At 37.9% G+C, this 17,216-nt stretch overlaps 1 protein-coding gene across 1 annotated transcript in view; it reads right to left on the bottom strand.

Annotated features, from left to right (window-relative positions):
• LOC139724094 (uncharacterized) overlaps positions 1-16,146 on the bottom strand; it is a 28,169-nt gene extending 12,023 nt beyond the window's left edge. The window contains exons 1-3 of the mRNA XM_071635293.1: positions 16,087-16,146; positions 6,851-7,006; positions 5,717-5,796 (exon numbers count right to left, since the gene is read on the bottom strand). Of these exons, the coding sequence (XP_071491394.1) occupies positions 5,717-5,796; positions 6,851-7,006; positions 16,087-16,125 (275 nt within the window). The 5' untranslated portion in view covers positions 16,126-16,146. The remainder of the gene's footprint in view (positions 1-5,716; positions 5,797-6,850; positions 7,007-16,086) is intronic.
• Between the last annotated feature and the right edge of the window lie 1,070 nt (positions 16,147-17,216).

Genomic DNA, 17,216 nt, shown 5'->3' with positions numbered 1-17,216 from the left:
TGAATGGCAGAATGGAGAGATTTATGAGCAATTGATCATTATTGTAATCCTTTCCATGCTTTTTTACCCTCTGACTGGCAGAGGCAAAACTTTGAGGTCATATAATGGGCAACTGATCACGAATAAGTCATAAAATGTAGGCACTCAAGATGATGGTCTTCAGGAAAGAAACCTCTAAACACTAGATTGAAAGAGCTTCCTGTCCTTCATGAAATGCTCTAAATGATTTGGCCTTTAAACAGCACAACCTGTCAGAATCACATGCAAGAGTTGATACTATTGAGGTTTTCCTGCTCAACACGTTGTAAGCATTTTCAGGTCACTCAAATCAAGGATTTTTTTTTTGTAAACATCAAATGAAATATGTGAGAATACAAAGTAGATGATAAATACCCCCCCCCCCAAGAAAAAAATAAATAAATAAATAAAAAAAAATGGCCTCCTGAATTACACTGGCAATTGCATTAATTTCTATTAAGCTTCAACAGATGGTTATAGCCTCAAGGTGGTCTCAATTCACATAATGGAATTTACTTACCTCACTGAACTCTCAGTATTAAAGGCACTGTTTAAAAGCGATGTTTCCAGTTTGGAAAATCTGGGCTGCATGGTCCCAGTATGCAACCAATGTCTAATATTGTGTCATTATCAAGGTACAAATTGTATAGGCCCTACATACAACTGTATATGAAATGAAGACGGCTGAAAATAAACCTTTACTTTGCTGGCTACATTCTAGCTAGTTTTTCTTTTCTTTTTTCTTTTAATGGATTTGAACATCATCTCACATACAATTTTGTACTCGGCAACATTTGACAAATCTGAAATTGAATCATCACAGTGTAAAACAGTTTGCCTTTAATTCACACTGCACAATGTGTGCAAGGGTACACAAAGTACCTGGTATGTAAGAGGTGGGAATCCCATTGTTTAAAAGCATTAAAAATAAACCAATAATGATCCACTGTGTTTACAGTGTTTACAGATATACGTACAGTTGTACGTGTACAATACATAGACTGTATAAATGGCTCTTATGGCCTTCCTTTGCTACTAAATGCAAGGGTAAGGAAGCATAAAATTACAGGTACAGTATGTATGTCACGAATTCAATTCATGCTGTGTCACGAGTATAAATTGCCAATGGTACTGTACATATCTGTACATGTGTACACTTCTTATACACACCAAATTTATCTTGTATATCTGTAGTAGGCATCTACAATATGGGTATCACAGCAAACAGGCCTACGGTGTACATACAAATGTACATGTACACATTTGTACCTGTATGTGTCATGAATGGTCAGTAAAAGTTTGCTGAGTATGCACAGGTTTGCATTGGTACGATAATGCAACATTATGCAGATACAGGGCATCCCTGTTACTGTGAACACATTACAATGAAATTCTGTTACAACTCAAAAGAAACTGCAGTAGTGGCTGAGCAAAATTTTCAATTTGCATGTGTACTAGATTTAAGAAAAATTCTATCATACATTTGCTTATATAATTTTAACACCGTATTTCAGAACATGCACATACACTACAACATACATTTCAATGTTCCATTTCAATGGGCCTCCATTATTCAGACAGCTCAAACAATTAAATGCATACCAGCATTATTGCGCAAACGATACTATAATGCACATACATCCCACTGTACATCTGACGAGTCCTGAGTATACTCAGGCGGGTGTCTATGGGAAATGTGTGTTGTAGCAAAATCAAACCATCCTCAACGGGTTAAAAACACTGTTTATCATCAAACTGTACGACTGTAGTGCCTCAATTCCAGAAATTGTCAAACTGTCCTGACTGACCTGTGTGATTTGGGAACGTGAAACTGTGACGCAGAGCTTGAGCTACCCCTAAAACAAAGTCAGTACTCAAATGTATACATATTTTGCTTTTTTATGAAAAAGTGTGAGCTACAGTTTTGTACAATGTACACACTGTACATAAACTCAGAATTGTGCAAGCACCTTGAAATGACTCAGTCTTCAGGTCCTTTAAATTTCTAGACACTGTCTACAGTGTATAGTGCATGTGTACTGATAACATCTTTACACCATCCACTCACTCATGAGACTTGATTTCTCATAACTTCGCTATTACATTAACCCGTTAAAGACCAGTGTAGTTCTGAGAGTACTCGGACAGGTTGCTATGGGAAATGCATGTTAATATAGCAAAATCAGCCTGCCCTCAATGGGTTAAAGTGTGACTCCACAGCAAACCAGGCGTGGAAGGCCCTGACTCACTACTCCAAGGCCAAAAAAAACCCCTCAATTTTGTGTTTAACATTGAGACTGACATTTACAGTACATTCATTCCTGTCTCCCCTCAGCCATGTGTCTAGTCTCTGTGTCTGGTGCAGTAAGGGTACTGCTTTTCCATCTCATGTCAGAAAAGGGTTCAGCCAAGAAAATGAAACTCATATTTTCAGAGTTCATCCTACTATTTCAAGCAAGACCATGTTTCCTTTCTAAATGATGACACACATGGCACAAGGCAAGAGCAATCTTTCATCACCAGAAACCTCATTCCAACTGCTACCTCTGTTCAGTCTTTTCACTGAGTTTTATTATTCATTGTTGGTATTCAATAAAATAGAGTTATCAAATCCTTTCTTTTAAGCCTTTTCTTGTTTATACCATCTTGCTAAAAGTGACTTCAAAAGCTTAGTTTCCAAACTAATTTCAGACCTAATTCCTAAGGTTTCAACGACTTTTGAATGGATATTGTGGAAAGTTCCAATATCTCTCTCAAACTGGCATAGTTTTTCTATAACATTTCTGTCTGACTGTGTGTAAAGTTAATGAATTAAGCTACTAGCACTTCAAATTGATATCTCTAAATCCTACAATGTGTGTAAGATATTAATATGCAGTGAAATTCAGAGGTACAAATTCATGAGATCACAAGAATTCCTGTGACAGCAATTCCCCCAGGGCTCAGTAGGTTAATATACACCAAGGATCGACGCTGACAGCCCCTCTTTGGCAAGCCTCCCTTATATCGATCAAGTTCAGTATTCTAGCAGTAGCAATTGGTGTCAGACTAGACATATGTCTATGATTTCAAAATCAAAGAGGTTACAGCGAGGTACAGAACAGGACCTGGATATGAAATTTCAGATTCCTACAAGATTTAAAGGACTAGGCCTACTGTTTATGCCTATGGAATCAGATCCTTTGACTGCACCCTTTAATAGCAGAGTTGTGGGGATACCACTGGGGTCTCCCTTCAACATGGGGGAAGAGAACTCCATAGCATGTCAGAATCTTTATATTCAATACAAATGGTGTATATTTTTACACACTCTTAAAATACAAGCTTCCAAACTTACAATGAAATTAAACTTGCTGAGAAGGATGTGCCATTGTGTTTCATTTGCTCACACAACATACTGTCAAGTGTAGCGCAACATTTCATTGAAACTCTTGCCCTATACTCCTGGAATGAATGAGTTTCCAAATGTCAATATTGTTTTTGTATGCAATGTGTGAGTGTTGTTACAATTCACTCCCCCCCCCCCCCATATACATTGTAAACACGTACAAACACATCTTACCCCCTATCAGACACCCCAAATACACTTGTACATTGCAAACATATGTACACGCTGTAGGCCTAAAAACACACAAGGCATCTATCCTATGATGTGCAGTTAGCCTTTTCTGCTACACATTCGACCACCTATTGATTTTGTCCATCCAAGAAAACCTTGTTGTCTCCCCAAACCACTGCGTGCTCAATACGGATCAACGACATCTTTGAGCGAATTCCCTCCAAATCTATTACTGGATATGCACCTTCTTTGGTGAAAACTAGGGCACACCTATTGTTCAACTTTGCAAGCTTAATTCCCCCTACTAAAATCAATACAGCCGAGACATGGCTTAAGACTTGTGTATTGTAAATTCTCACAAACTGAGCAAAGCTCCCAGAAAACTAATCCCTGTTAAACACACACTCACACACACACACACACACACACACACACACACACAAAGAAAACCCACTACAGTCCACAATGCAGAACTGAGTGAATACAATGTATCATAAGAACAAACAAAAGCAAAATAGCACTTAGAAAATTAACAATTCATCAACAATGCTTTAAATTCATGAGTTAACCCCAATGCTAAGTACCCGGTACAATGTACATGTATGTGCAGCACTGTCATACAGTATTGAGACTTATTTTGCTGGACATGCAGACTGGAAAAATACAATTGTACATAAGAATATGATCACCTAATACCACAAATACTTTTCTTTTCATCCTTTTTCATTAAACTTTTAGAGCAGTCATGACAAATATACAGGTGTACACGAGAATTCGTTACCAGCTTAACCAGCAATTAGCAAACTTGATGACAAGATATAATCACACCTCATAATAATCCCTATAACAAAGAGACATGAATTTGCTTGAAATGACCTGTAGTGTTTCTTACAATCATATATTTTATGACTTATTATCTTTACTTCCATTACATTGAAATAGATCATATTCAACAATTTATGAAGAGGTGACTGACTATAAAGCATGTGAACTCAATCTACCACCAAGGACTTTGAGTTGCATATCCACATAGTGGACAGCAACATGACCGTAATAAGAATGCAGAAAGGCATGCTCCATATTCGTTCACTCCTCCAGTACCAGAATTGAGAATGCATCAATAAAAGATCACTTTAAACTCAGTTCTTGGATGTATGGCATAATCAGGTGTAAGAAAGGATAAATGCGCAGCTACATGTACAAAAGCAACTTTGTAAGCACTGCAGCTGCAATATCAATACATTACGCTTACAGAAATCTGACTGAACCCAACTACACCAGCCAAAATACCCGAGAACATGGGCCCATGAAGACAGTAAAATTTTATTTGTCCATCAAAAACCTTTTGGGCCACAAAAACTTTTCTATATCTGTAAAAGCAACAGGCTGAGAACAGGTAAACTACCCACTGAAAGGAATGTGAGTCTGTTTAAATACAGACAAGTTCTTTTCAGCCGATTAGCCAGGGAGCCAGGGCACTGAATCACACAGCACATCAAAATTTGGAGATACGGGAATCATACTTTGCACCGCTAAAAAATGTCAGGGTCAACAGTCATTATCATTCCCATTCACACATACTTGTACACAAACAGACTCTGAAAAATCAACTTCTGCAATGTGACACACAAAACTGTTTAATATTTCTTGTGTATGGACATACAAAACATTTAACTCACAATCCAAATTGTGATGTGAAAAATCAGTCTGTCTTGATTTTCTTCTTTTTTTCTTGGTACCCTCATAATCATTTTCCTTGCATAGTGTGTGTGAAATACAAGTGAGAAAAAAAAAATGTCCTATATTGCAACACATCAGGGCGCCTGGGGTCACACTCAGGTCACTGGTTATGCATTCACAATTCAAAGATTTGAATTGAATCGCTTGCAAACAAATGGTATTTTTTTCTTTCTTACCATGTGTGAACAATTGACAAACAAAATCTAACTTTGCAAGGCAATCCAAAAGCCGGTAACTCTTGCATGTGAATGGGCATACTACAGCTGTAAGTACTCAATTGCAACTGATTAAACAGTTAGATGCTCAAACCATTGAACCATCTTGCTTATTGGTTAAAATGCATTCAGCTGAAACTTCTCAAAACTTTGTTTTGCCAGAAGGGTGTTTTTTGGTACTCACTGGTTTTCTGCTGTCCTCGTCTCCAGTTCTGTGACAGCTTGGCTCAAAGACTCACACTGCAAACGTATATTTTCCTCCAGCTATGGTGACATAAACAACAACAAAAAAGAATAAATACAGTGAAAACAAGCTTAAATGTGTGGGCAAATATAAAAGTATGCATAAAAGGCTCTGTAAATTATCCTACTTTGTAGAAGTTCAGCAGTATGCAACAGAGATACAATACTGTCACTACTGTATAAAATGTAAAATACACTTTAAATTTATCGAATCCATTCTACAAATTGTATTTATAATGAGATATTAAGGCATTTGCTAAAAGAATACTAAAATGATTAAACAAAAGAAACAAAGGTACAGCACAGGAAAAAGTGCAGGTTTCAGGGCATGTGATAACAGAAACTTCTGATATTAAATTTCATTTACCTTTCCACTATATACATTTGTTGACTTAAACTGAAAATATAATTTTGGTAAGGGTTTGAGAACCCGTCTGGCACCATTTCATATTTGCTTAAAATATATTGAAAGAGTCTACAGTCCTCAGTCCTCGTCTAAGCGTATTACGAACATCACCAGAGTTGCTGAGATGCGTTGTCTTTGAAGTTCTTGTTGTTTATCAAGCGTCTTTGATTGTTTTTAGAGGTGCTTGATAGGTGCACACTAATTTTGCATGCGCGCCAAAGATGTGTTGTTTTTTTTTTGATGCGTGCGTTGTATCAACTCGGACCATTACTACGAGTAGCCAGAACGCGAAGCGCTATACAGGCCGCTCGCATAGTACAACACTGTACAATCCAGAGGGACAACCAAGACAACTCAGCCCGCCGTCAAAGCGAGGTTGAGTTGTCCCCGAGTCCAAGTTTAGCCTGACCCCGTTTGGGTCAGTTCTGAGACTGAACCTTTTTGGTTAATATTTCGCATTTTCGTCGTTACCCATCAAATATCTTGTTATTACAGCGTTATTCCGCACATTTCTTAGGCATATGTTGACATTTGGGAGCGAAATTTGACAAGTTTTGCAGGCGTACCAGAGCTATGTTTTGGCTTTAAGCATCTCTGACAAATTATTATTAAATAATTTTCGGTTTCATATTTGACATTAGTCCAGAAGAGTGTATAACTACACTGTACCTTTTTGCTGACTGCTCTCGAGAGCTCCATGTTTTTCTTGAAGCGCTCCTTGTCGACAGCAGATCCATTGCTCTCCACAATTTTCTCGGCCTCTTCAAGATGCTTGAGGACTTCCAAATTCCTCGTCAAGGTCAAGGAGAGCTGGAGCTGCACCCCCTGCAGAAAGCAGCACAATAGACCACAATTTGATGACATGATTTAAATTTGATGAAACACTGGAATTACTGTACAATGTACAAGGTGGTATGAGAGAAACAACATCAGCAATGAGAATCTGCAAAACTGCTTCCCACATCAACACCACAGGGGTGCAATACATGTACAGATGTTTTGTTATTGCACCTGTTCAAATACTGTATACCCCATATATTTCGCGAGTCAAAATTTTTGCGAATCAGGAATTCCCGACAATTTCGCGAGTGGTTAAAGGGACATTCCAGACGATTTTCATAATTTCACATCATGTAGTACATAAATCTCCAACTCCATGTATAGATTTGTGGAATTTATTGTGGTTCTTGAGCAGAGAAACAATACTTTGAAAAACCTTAAACAAACAAGGAAAAGTAGAAATTACGCGGTGCGTAAAATATGTCCCCGCCGGAAGTAGCATTTAGTAGCAAAATGTACAATATCGGTAAAAAATCAAGGTCAAAGGTCAAAGAAGTCAAAGGTCAAAATTCTGTGTAGAAGTTTTGAAGCCCTCACCTAGTGCCATCACAAAAAGCAAATGGAATCGAAATCGGGTGAGAAATGGCAAAGGAGTAGCATTTTGTAGCCAATGTACAATATAGGTAAAAAATCAAGGTCAAAGGTCAAAGAAGTCAAAGATCAAAATTCTGTGTAGAAGTTTTGAAGCCCTCACCTAGTGCCATCACAAAAAGCAAACGGAATCGAAATCTGGTTAGAAATGGCGAAGGAGTAGCATTTTGTAGCCAATGTACAATATAGGTAAAAAATCAAGGTCAAAGGTCAAAGAAGTCAAAGGTCAAAATTCTATGTAGAAGTTTTGAAGCCCTCACCTACAGACTGTAGTGCCATCACATAAAGCAAACGGAAATGAAATTGGGTTAGAAATGGCAAAGGAGTAGCGTTTTGTAGCAAAATGTACAATGCAGGTAAAAAATCAAGGTCAAAGGTCAAAGAAGTCAAAGGTCAAAATTCTGTGTAGAAGTTTTGAAGCCCTCACCTAGTGCCATCACATAATGCAAACGGAATCGAAATCGGGTTAGAAATGGCGAAGGAGTAGCATTTTGTAGCAAAATGTACAATATAGGTAAAAAATCAAGGTCAAAGGTCAAAGAAGTCAAAGGTCAAAATTCTGTGTGGAAGTTTTGAAGCCCTCACCTAGTGCCATCACATAAAGCAAACGGAATCGAAATCGGGTTAGAAATGGGGAAGGAGTAGCATTTTGTAGCCAATGTACAATAAAGGTCAAAAATCAAGGTCAAAGGTCAAAGAAGTCAAAGGTCAAAATTCTGCGTAGAAGTTTTGAAGCCCTCACCTAGTGCCATCACATAAAGAAAACGGAATCGAAATCGGGTTAGAAATGGCAAAGGAGGAGCATTTTGTAGCCAATGTACAATATAGGTCAAAAATCAAGGTCAAAGGTCAAAGAAGTCAAGGGTCAAAATTCTGTGTAGAAGTTTTGAAGCCCTCACCTACAGACTGTAGTGCCATCACATAAAGCAAACGGAAATGAAATTGGGTTATGGCAAAGGAGTAGCATTTTGTAGCAAATGTACAATGCAGGTAAAAAATCAAGGTCAAAGGTCAAAGAAGTCAAAGGTCAAAATTCTGTGTAGAAGTTTTGAAGCCCTCACCTAGTGCCATCACATAAAGCAAACGGAATCGAAATCGGGTTAGAAATGGCGAAGGAGTAGCATTTTGTAGCCAATGTACAATATAGGTCAAAAATCAAGGTCAAAGGTCAAAGAAGTCAAAGGTCAAAATTCTGTGTAGAAGTTTTGAAGCCCTCACCTAGTGCCATCACATAAAGCAAACAGAATCGAAATTGGGTTAGAAATGGCGAAGGAGTAGCATTTTGAAGCAAAATGTACAATATAGGTCAAAGGTCAAGGTCAAAGGTCACAACTGAAATTCTGTGTACAAGTTTCAAAGCTCCCATGTAGTGCTATCATATAAAGCAAACAGAATCAAAATTGGCTCATAAATGACAGAGAAGTAGCAAATTGAACATTTTGATCACACACAGACGCACAGACAGACAGACAGACGGACGGACGGACAGACAGACGGACACACACACGTACGGAGCCCGTTTCATAGTCCCCTGCTCGAACTCGTTCGGCGGGGACAATTACACTGAACAAGGATGATGACATATGAGGTTCACAAAGAAGTCAAGGGTCAAAATTCTGTGTAGAAGTTTTGAAGCCCTCACCTACAGACTGTAGTGCCATCACATAAAGCAAATGGAAATGAAATTGGGTTATGGCAAAGGAGTAGCATTTTGTAGCAAATGTACAATGCAGGTAAAAAATCAAGGTCAAAGGTCAAAGAAGTCAAAGGTCAAAATTCTGTGTAGAAGTTTTGAAGCCCTCACCTAGTGCCATCACATAAAGCAGACGGAATCGAAATCGGGTTAGAAATGGCGAAGGAGTAGCATTTTGTAGCCAATGTACAATATAGGTCAAAAATCAAGGTCAAAGGTCAAAGAAGTCAAAGGTCAAAATTCTGTGTAGAAGTTTTGAAGCCCTCACCTAGTGCCATCACATAAAGCAAACGGAATCGAAATTGTGTTAGAAATGGCGAAGGAGTAGCATTTTGAAGCAAAATGTACAATATAGGTCAAAGGTCAAGGTCAAAGGTCACAACTGAAATTCTGTGTACAAGTTTCAAAGCTCCCATGTAGTGCTATCATATAAAGCAAACAGAATCAAAACTGGCTCATAAATGACAGAGAAGTAGCAAATTGAACATTTTGATCACACACAGACGCACAGACAGACAGACAGACGGACGGACGGACAGACAGACGGACACACGGACACACACACGTACGGAGCCCGTTTCATAGTCCCCTGCTCGAACTCGTTCGGCGGGGACAATTACACTGAACAAGGATGATGACATATGAGGTTCACAAAGAAGTCAAGGGTCAAAATTCTGTGTAGAAGTTTTGAAGCCCTCACCTACAGACTGTAGTGCCATCACATAAAGCAAACGGAAATGAAATTGGGTTATGGCAAAGGAGTAGCATTTTGTAGCATATGTACAATGCAGGTAAAAAATCAAGGTCAAAGGTCAAAGAAGTCAAAGGTCAAAATTCTGTGTAGAAGTTTTGAAGCCCTCACCTAGTGCCATCACATAAAGCAAACGGAATCGAAATCGGGTTAGAAATGGCGAAGGAGTAGCATTTTGTAGCCAATGTACAATATAGGTCAAAAATCAAGGTCAAAGGTCAAAGAAGTCAAAGGTCAAAATTCTGTGTAGAAGTTTTGAAGCCCTCACCTAGTGCCATCACATAAAGCAAACGGAATCGAAATTGGGTTAGAAATGGCGAAGGAGTAGCATTTTGAAGCAAAATGTACAATATAGGTCAAAGGTCAAGGTCAAAGGTCACAACTGAAATTCTGTGTACAAGTTTCAAAGCTCCCATGTAGTGCTATCATATAAAGCAAACAGAATCAACATTGGCTCATAAATGACAGAGAAGTAGCAAATTGAACATTTTGATCACACACAGACGCACAGACAGACAGACAGACGGACGGACGGACAGACAGACGGGCACACGGACACACACACGTACGGAGCCCGTTTCATAGTCCCCTGCTCGAACTCGTTCGGCGGGGACAATTACACTGAACAAGGATGATGACATATGAGGTTCACATATTTCAGAAATGTAGCAGTTTAATTCCATTACAATACCGCTTGCTTGCGAGTTCACCTGTGTATAATCTATGCATGCCTTCTCCTTTTGTTCTGCTTCCTTGAGCCCCAACTCGTGCATTCTTATGGTGACTCTGCCATGTCATCATCCCTGTTCATTGCAATTTGTTCTAAATTTTGAAAATATTCTTATTCTTCATCCCAATTATTACAAATTATGAAACTCTGTCCTCAGTATAACTAATTTATAGTTGTCCACATGTAAAAATCTGGAAATCATCCGGAGGTCTCCTTTAAATTTGCGATCGTGGAGTCGTGTACTGAAGAGAGAAATGTACGTCACATCCACATCGTGATCAAAGCGAATTTTTTCATGTGTTTTTAATTTGCGAATTGAACCCTACTCGTGAAATTCGCAAAATATTCGGCATAGACAGTAGTACAATCACATTGCATGTCTTCAGCATAGACATGAATTGTGTACAAGGTACAGGTATGCACCCAACTGCAAAAACAGAAACTCTTTGTCCACTTTATTAGTTTTGAATGGCTACGAACAAAATGTGATAAGTATGAAGGTAAAAATAGAGAAAACTTGAAGGTATCATAGGAACTAAATCAAGAAACAAAATCAAAGAATATGCTTCATTAACATCTTGTACATACTTGTGTGACACAAAGCAGTACCTTGCCATTTGATTTCATATTCAATGCATTGACTCATACAATGTACAGTACCAAGGACAGACTAACATTATACATGAAAATTGCTGGTAATATGCAGCCCTACATGTGAGTTTAAATGAGGTCTATTATCATCATTACTCATGCGATTCATTGAATTCAAAGATTTTCTCCTCTCTCTCTCTCTCTCTCTCTGCAGACAGCTGTAGGCAAACTTACAATACAAAAGTCTTAACTTGATTTGGCACACCTATGGAAGGGGATTTTTCTTTCTTTTCTTTTAAATCCCGGTGAGGAAGTAGTTGAGTGTACAGTACAGTATATAGTGACTTCAAAGCAGCTCATTAATCTGAGTTTGAGCAAAATTCTGAGTTTTGACTGCACAAATTTTAGCTATAGATCCATTTGCTGTTTCCACTCTATATGAATACCATATCTTACATTCTATATTGAAATACCAGTCCTGGTTATGTGTCACTAATGTTAATTGAGAAGCAATCCTAAAGGTACTGTTTAACATTGGGAGCTGTAATTTTTTTTTTTTTAAATGTTCGAGATGTCACATTTGATGTCACATTGTCTATGTGTACTTGTATGTCAGTTGTATTGAAACATCACACAAGTGTACCATGTAAAACATTTTGCAATTAAGCCAAATATATAAGGAGATATCACTATTTTTCTCAATAAACCGTAACTGTAGATGGTTCAGTCGAGGAACATTTTTATTATAACTATAGTTCACATTTTGTATATTTAACGATGGATATATACAGTACTAATCACAATTTTTACATTTGTTGTTTCCATACCTAACTCACACTTTAGAACTATTTTGAAGCACTTAAGCTGGGTTTTTGTTTCATGTGCAAATGGTAAATTATGCCTTTAACCTAAATTGTACATGTACAAGTCCTATATAACTGTCAGATTCGTACAAATTATATTAATTTAACTGTCTTGCTTTATCTTGTGTTTCTTCATAGAGGATGTTTATTTATGAAGTTTCTAATATCCTTGAATTATCTCTACCAGATTCCAGGCAAGCTGTGTGTTTTTTTGTTGTTTTTTTTTTGGACAAAACATGATCCATAATACATACGTAGCTCCATTTCACACAAGTTATTACAAGCTACTGAAATTCTTGAACCCGATTGGCCGAGAGCAAATTTGTTAAAAAGAGAAAAATATCAGATAAAACGCTTAATGAAATTCCCTCCTGATGATGATCAACACAGTACAACTGTCATTATTCGTCCAGTATTTACTTTAAAACTCACATCAGGTTACTTTATACCTGATTGTTTAATTTGTTTTTGTTTGAAGTTTCTTACTTCTTCTTTTTTTTTCCTCAAAATAAAGTTATCATTGGAAATAACTAAAATTCTTACAGAAGTATTCAACTCTTGTCTGGTCAGTACAATTTACATTGATAGGCAGTGTTTTCCCCTTGTTTTGGTTTGCCTAGTTTCTGGGCAAATTTGCTGTGTCCTATCTTGCCAGATCGATGACAAATATTATTCTTTGAATGCCAGCATTTATTTCCTTCGTGTTTTATGAACAAAATAAAACAAAGCACAGAATACACAGATTTTCATTATATGAATCACTGGCAAATGAAACATACAACACCTCAAGTTTGTTATTTCAAAGGGCAGTCTGATGCAAAGTTTTACAATTTCATACACAAAAAAAACTGAAACGTGTACTATTTAATCTTCATCTACATGTAGTCCAAATCATACAATACAGCTCAAGGACACATCAGATGGGAATGGAAGATGTATCAAAATTCAAAGGCTTGGAGGCATGCACAAAGTTTGACCTACATGTACTGCACTTCAAGCAAACAATAGCACGCCGAGGCAAGCGGCACTAGATGACACTTGTCTGTAATGAATATTTGCTAACAACCGCACCATTGAAATTATTTCTGCTTCGACGCTACACTCTGCGAGGTTGTTAACCGATATTTACATGCAAGCACGCTGGGTATCTTGGCAACCCTGCTAAATATTGGCATTTTATTTTCACACGCAGCTGAAATTACCAAGCATGCTACAGTGCATGTGTCAAATGTACACAGAACTTAGATTTTGAATGCACTTTTGAAAAATGGTAGCTGAATGAAGGCAACATTCTCATTATTATTGTTATTATTATTATTATTATTATTATTATTATTATTATTATCATTATTATTATTATTATTATTATTATTATTATTATTATTATCATCATCATAAGTAGTATTATTAATATAATTATTATTGTAATCATTATTTATTCGGCATTCAAGAAGATATTCATTATTGAAGCCAGTAAAAACTTACATTGTATTCATTAAATGCTGAAATTGTTTCACAGAAATGTTGATTTCATGAAAATGAATGCATCCAAAAGGAATGAAATACTGCCTGTTGTAATCGTATGATACACACCAGGGGTGGATTTACGAATTTCATTTAAGGGGAGGCACCTTTACAAAATTAAAGGGGGCGCAGGTGCCCTCAATCCATTTTTTTCTTTTTATTTCTTTTGTTTTGACAAAAAAAATAAAGAGGGGGTGCACACCCAGTATATAACCCCCTCTGGATCTGCCACTGCACAGTGTGCACAATGCTATTTCTACTAATGCACAACCTGTTTGACAAGTATATTAATCTGGGTTTACTTGTCCATAGATTTTTCTTGTTAGATTGGGGGAAAAATACAGTGTTCCTCCTCATATGTTGCATTAAAAAAATTGATGACATTAATTGATGCAAAGAATTGTTATACTTTATTTTTTGTACTGTACAAGTGTATATCATGCCAAGTCTCCACCTGAGGCTTTACACTGTACCTACAATGTACCTCATGCCTCAGGGTGTTTTTTTTTTTTTCATGCTCACACACCCAACAAGCTTTGACTCATATCTCACAACATGGATTCCACTCACTCAAAAAGTCATATTTTGAGAAAATATCTTCTCTATCAGAATAACCCCAAATACATTGTTGTGTATTTTGAATGCAAAAAAAAAAAATGGACAATTTACAGCATAAAAATGCCAAAGCTTCTAATACCATGGGACTCGGGAGGAGCATACAATTGTCCATACCCCCCCCCCACCCACCCACCCAACTGCTGAGTCCCTTGTTTTAGAACAAATAGAAGAGATGTGAGGTGATTGAACTGCTTCGTCTACTTTCACATAAAGTACTGTAAAAGTGGATATTTTCGCGCGACTAATTTTTCGCGCTTGGCTGGGTCAGAATATTTTGGCAAGTTTTTAATTCCGCCGAATCAAGACATCACGCACAGGAACATTATTATGGCAAGCAAAAATATTCGCGGGCTTTAATTTTCGCGTTAGTTTCTGGTTGCGCGAAATGCGCGAAAATTTCAACACCGCGAAAATTTTCACTTTTACAGTACATTCATTGCATGTGGTGATGCCAAACATTACTCTTTGGTAAAAAAGTTCTAGATGGACCTTTAAAATATCTTTGTTTTGTTTGACATTTTAATAATGCAACACATGAGTGTAATATTGTACAGTTGTACACGGGTGGAATATTGTACACATCTTGTATCGCATGTACAATACGATTGCAATCATACATGTACATTGTACATGACATGTGTACAAGTATGTTATTTAGAAATTTAAAACGCAATCATAACGTAGAAGTACAGTAGAATATCATAGAAAAGAAAAAAAAAACTAATTCTGACTTGATCAAACTGTCATCAATATTGCAAATGCAATGCAAATTAGTTTCCCTTCAAATGAAATACTGTAACTTAATAACATGTCATATGTCAGGCATACACTTGTATGTTCTCTGAAGAGAAGAGAAGAGAAGAGAAAAGTAACCTAAACCAACAAGAAAAAAAAACAAACAAACAAACAAAAGGTCAAATGCCAGGTCAAGATGATTTGCCTTGGTCATAAATTCATTCATTTTGCTGGTGTAGTAATGATCTACCACATTTACTAATTCCCTCTTCTCAGCAATCTAATATTGGTATGAATTGCAATGAATGAACATAAGGAGACTTGATTTTCATAAATGTAGATCCAATTTCCCCTTTACCCCCAAGTCAAAAACTACTAAATGTTCAGGGTAAGTTAGGTCTTTCTGTCACATGTGATTGTGATTAGCCTACATGTACCACTACCAGGCAATACTCAAAAATTTAGTAAACTAAACCACATCTGCCATGTACACAAAGTATGGGTTTCATTGTTTCCTGGTCCAGTATTGGGGCATTAATCAGGCGCAAGACAACTGTTCAAGCTGGTATAAACTCAAGGACCTGAGCCCAAGTACTACAATCATCAAATAGCCACAGCTCTCATGCTCATCTCCTACTGAGTATAGATCTAGTATCCACGGAGAATTCCGTACAGCTACTACAGGGCTTCACGAACAGCTCAGCGAGAGCGTTGGTTGTTGTCATGGGACCACACTGCCCCTGCCACGTACAGAAGCTACCACCGTGCGTCGACACCATACGACAGCGAAAACAAGTACATGTAGTAGAGTTTGGCAAACTTTCGAAACCAAAACAACATATCCAGACATACTTAACACCAGCGCTGCCTGCATAACAAAAATGTGGATAGTACTCCAAAATGTTCCTATGGATTATGCTTTGGCTGAAATAAAGGAAAATTAGGAAAGTAATGAATTAAAAGACGCACCTGTAACTTTTCGCAGACGTCTGTCACATCGCTCGCCATTCTTCGTGTGGGAATGTGTGTTTATGTGTGGTTCCTGGACAACTCGACCGCGGGATAAGTCGTCCCTGGACAACTCGTCCCTACCCCTGGACAGCTCGACCGGGTCGAGTTGTCCAGGGTCAGGTTTGCGATTGGACAACTCGACCCAACTTTATTTGTGCCAGATTTTTGCAGAATAAAACACATTTTAGTCATTAAAATGGCATAGGTTAGCGGAATAATGTATGAACAAATGTTTTATCACATTTTTAAGGCAATTCCTATTTATTTTTTGATGCTGCGAAGCAATATTTCACGGTATCTTCCTTGCTCTGAGAATCTCGGTGACGGAGCTTTTTCTTGTGACGACAGCCTGTATGGTAAGGTGACATTTGTTGAGAAATTTCCATTAAATGCTTATAACCAGCAATAAAATATAGTATTTTACACAGGTATATGTGTTTTCTATCCTTAGTGACATTTTCATGAGCAGAGGAATCATTTCAGTATGAAAAATGAAACAAATGTCTACAGAATGTCGATTCGTCTTCGTTCGTACTTGTTCGGTTTCCATATCATGGGCCATGGGACGCGGGGGACGCGCGCTACTAGCTGTTAGCTGAGAGGCTAGGCTGAGCGTGGGGCTCGCTCGTTCCCTGGCCACCAGACCCCCCTCTCACCGATACCACCAGCCCAACTTGTGACGACGCGACAGCCTGTTTGGTAAGGTGAAATTTGTTGAGAAATTTCCATAAAATGCTATTAACCAACAATAAAATATAGTATTTCATATAGGTGCATGTGTTTTCTATCTTTGGTGACATTTTATGGGCAAAGGAATAATTTCAGTAAGAAAAACGAAACAAATATATCTATGTCGAATCGTCTTCGTTCGGTGGATGTCCACACCGCGGCACGCTGCTGAGAGTGGCTCACGCTACCACCGATACCAGCACAACGGGATACCGGCCGCGGGCCCCGCGAGGACTGTAGGGCTGGCAGTCGTGCAGCTCGCTCGATGGGTGGAGCTAGCTGTGTCGCTGCGTAGCTACGAAGTCGACCGTGATCTTTTCTTCGACATTTGAACTAAATTCCAGTCAATGAAACTATTT

Source organism: Diadema antillarum, unplaced genomic scaffold (genome assembly GCF_040938485.1).
Source record: "Diadema antillarum isolate AM-2024a unplaced genomic scaffold, OU_Dant_1.0 scf00000207, whole genome shotgun sequence".
Classification (NCBI taxonomy): domain Eukaryota; kingdom Metazoa; phylum Echinodermata; class Echinoidea; order Diadematoida; family Diadematidae; genus Diadema; species Diadema antillarum.
Note: the sequence above shows the minus strand (reverse complement) of the source record. Positions and strands in the feature narration are given on the sequence as shown.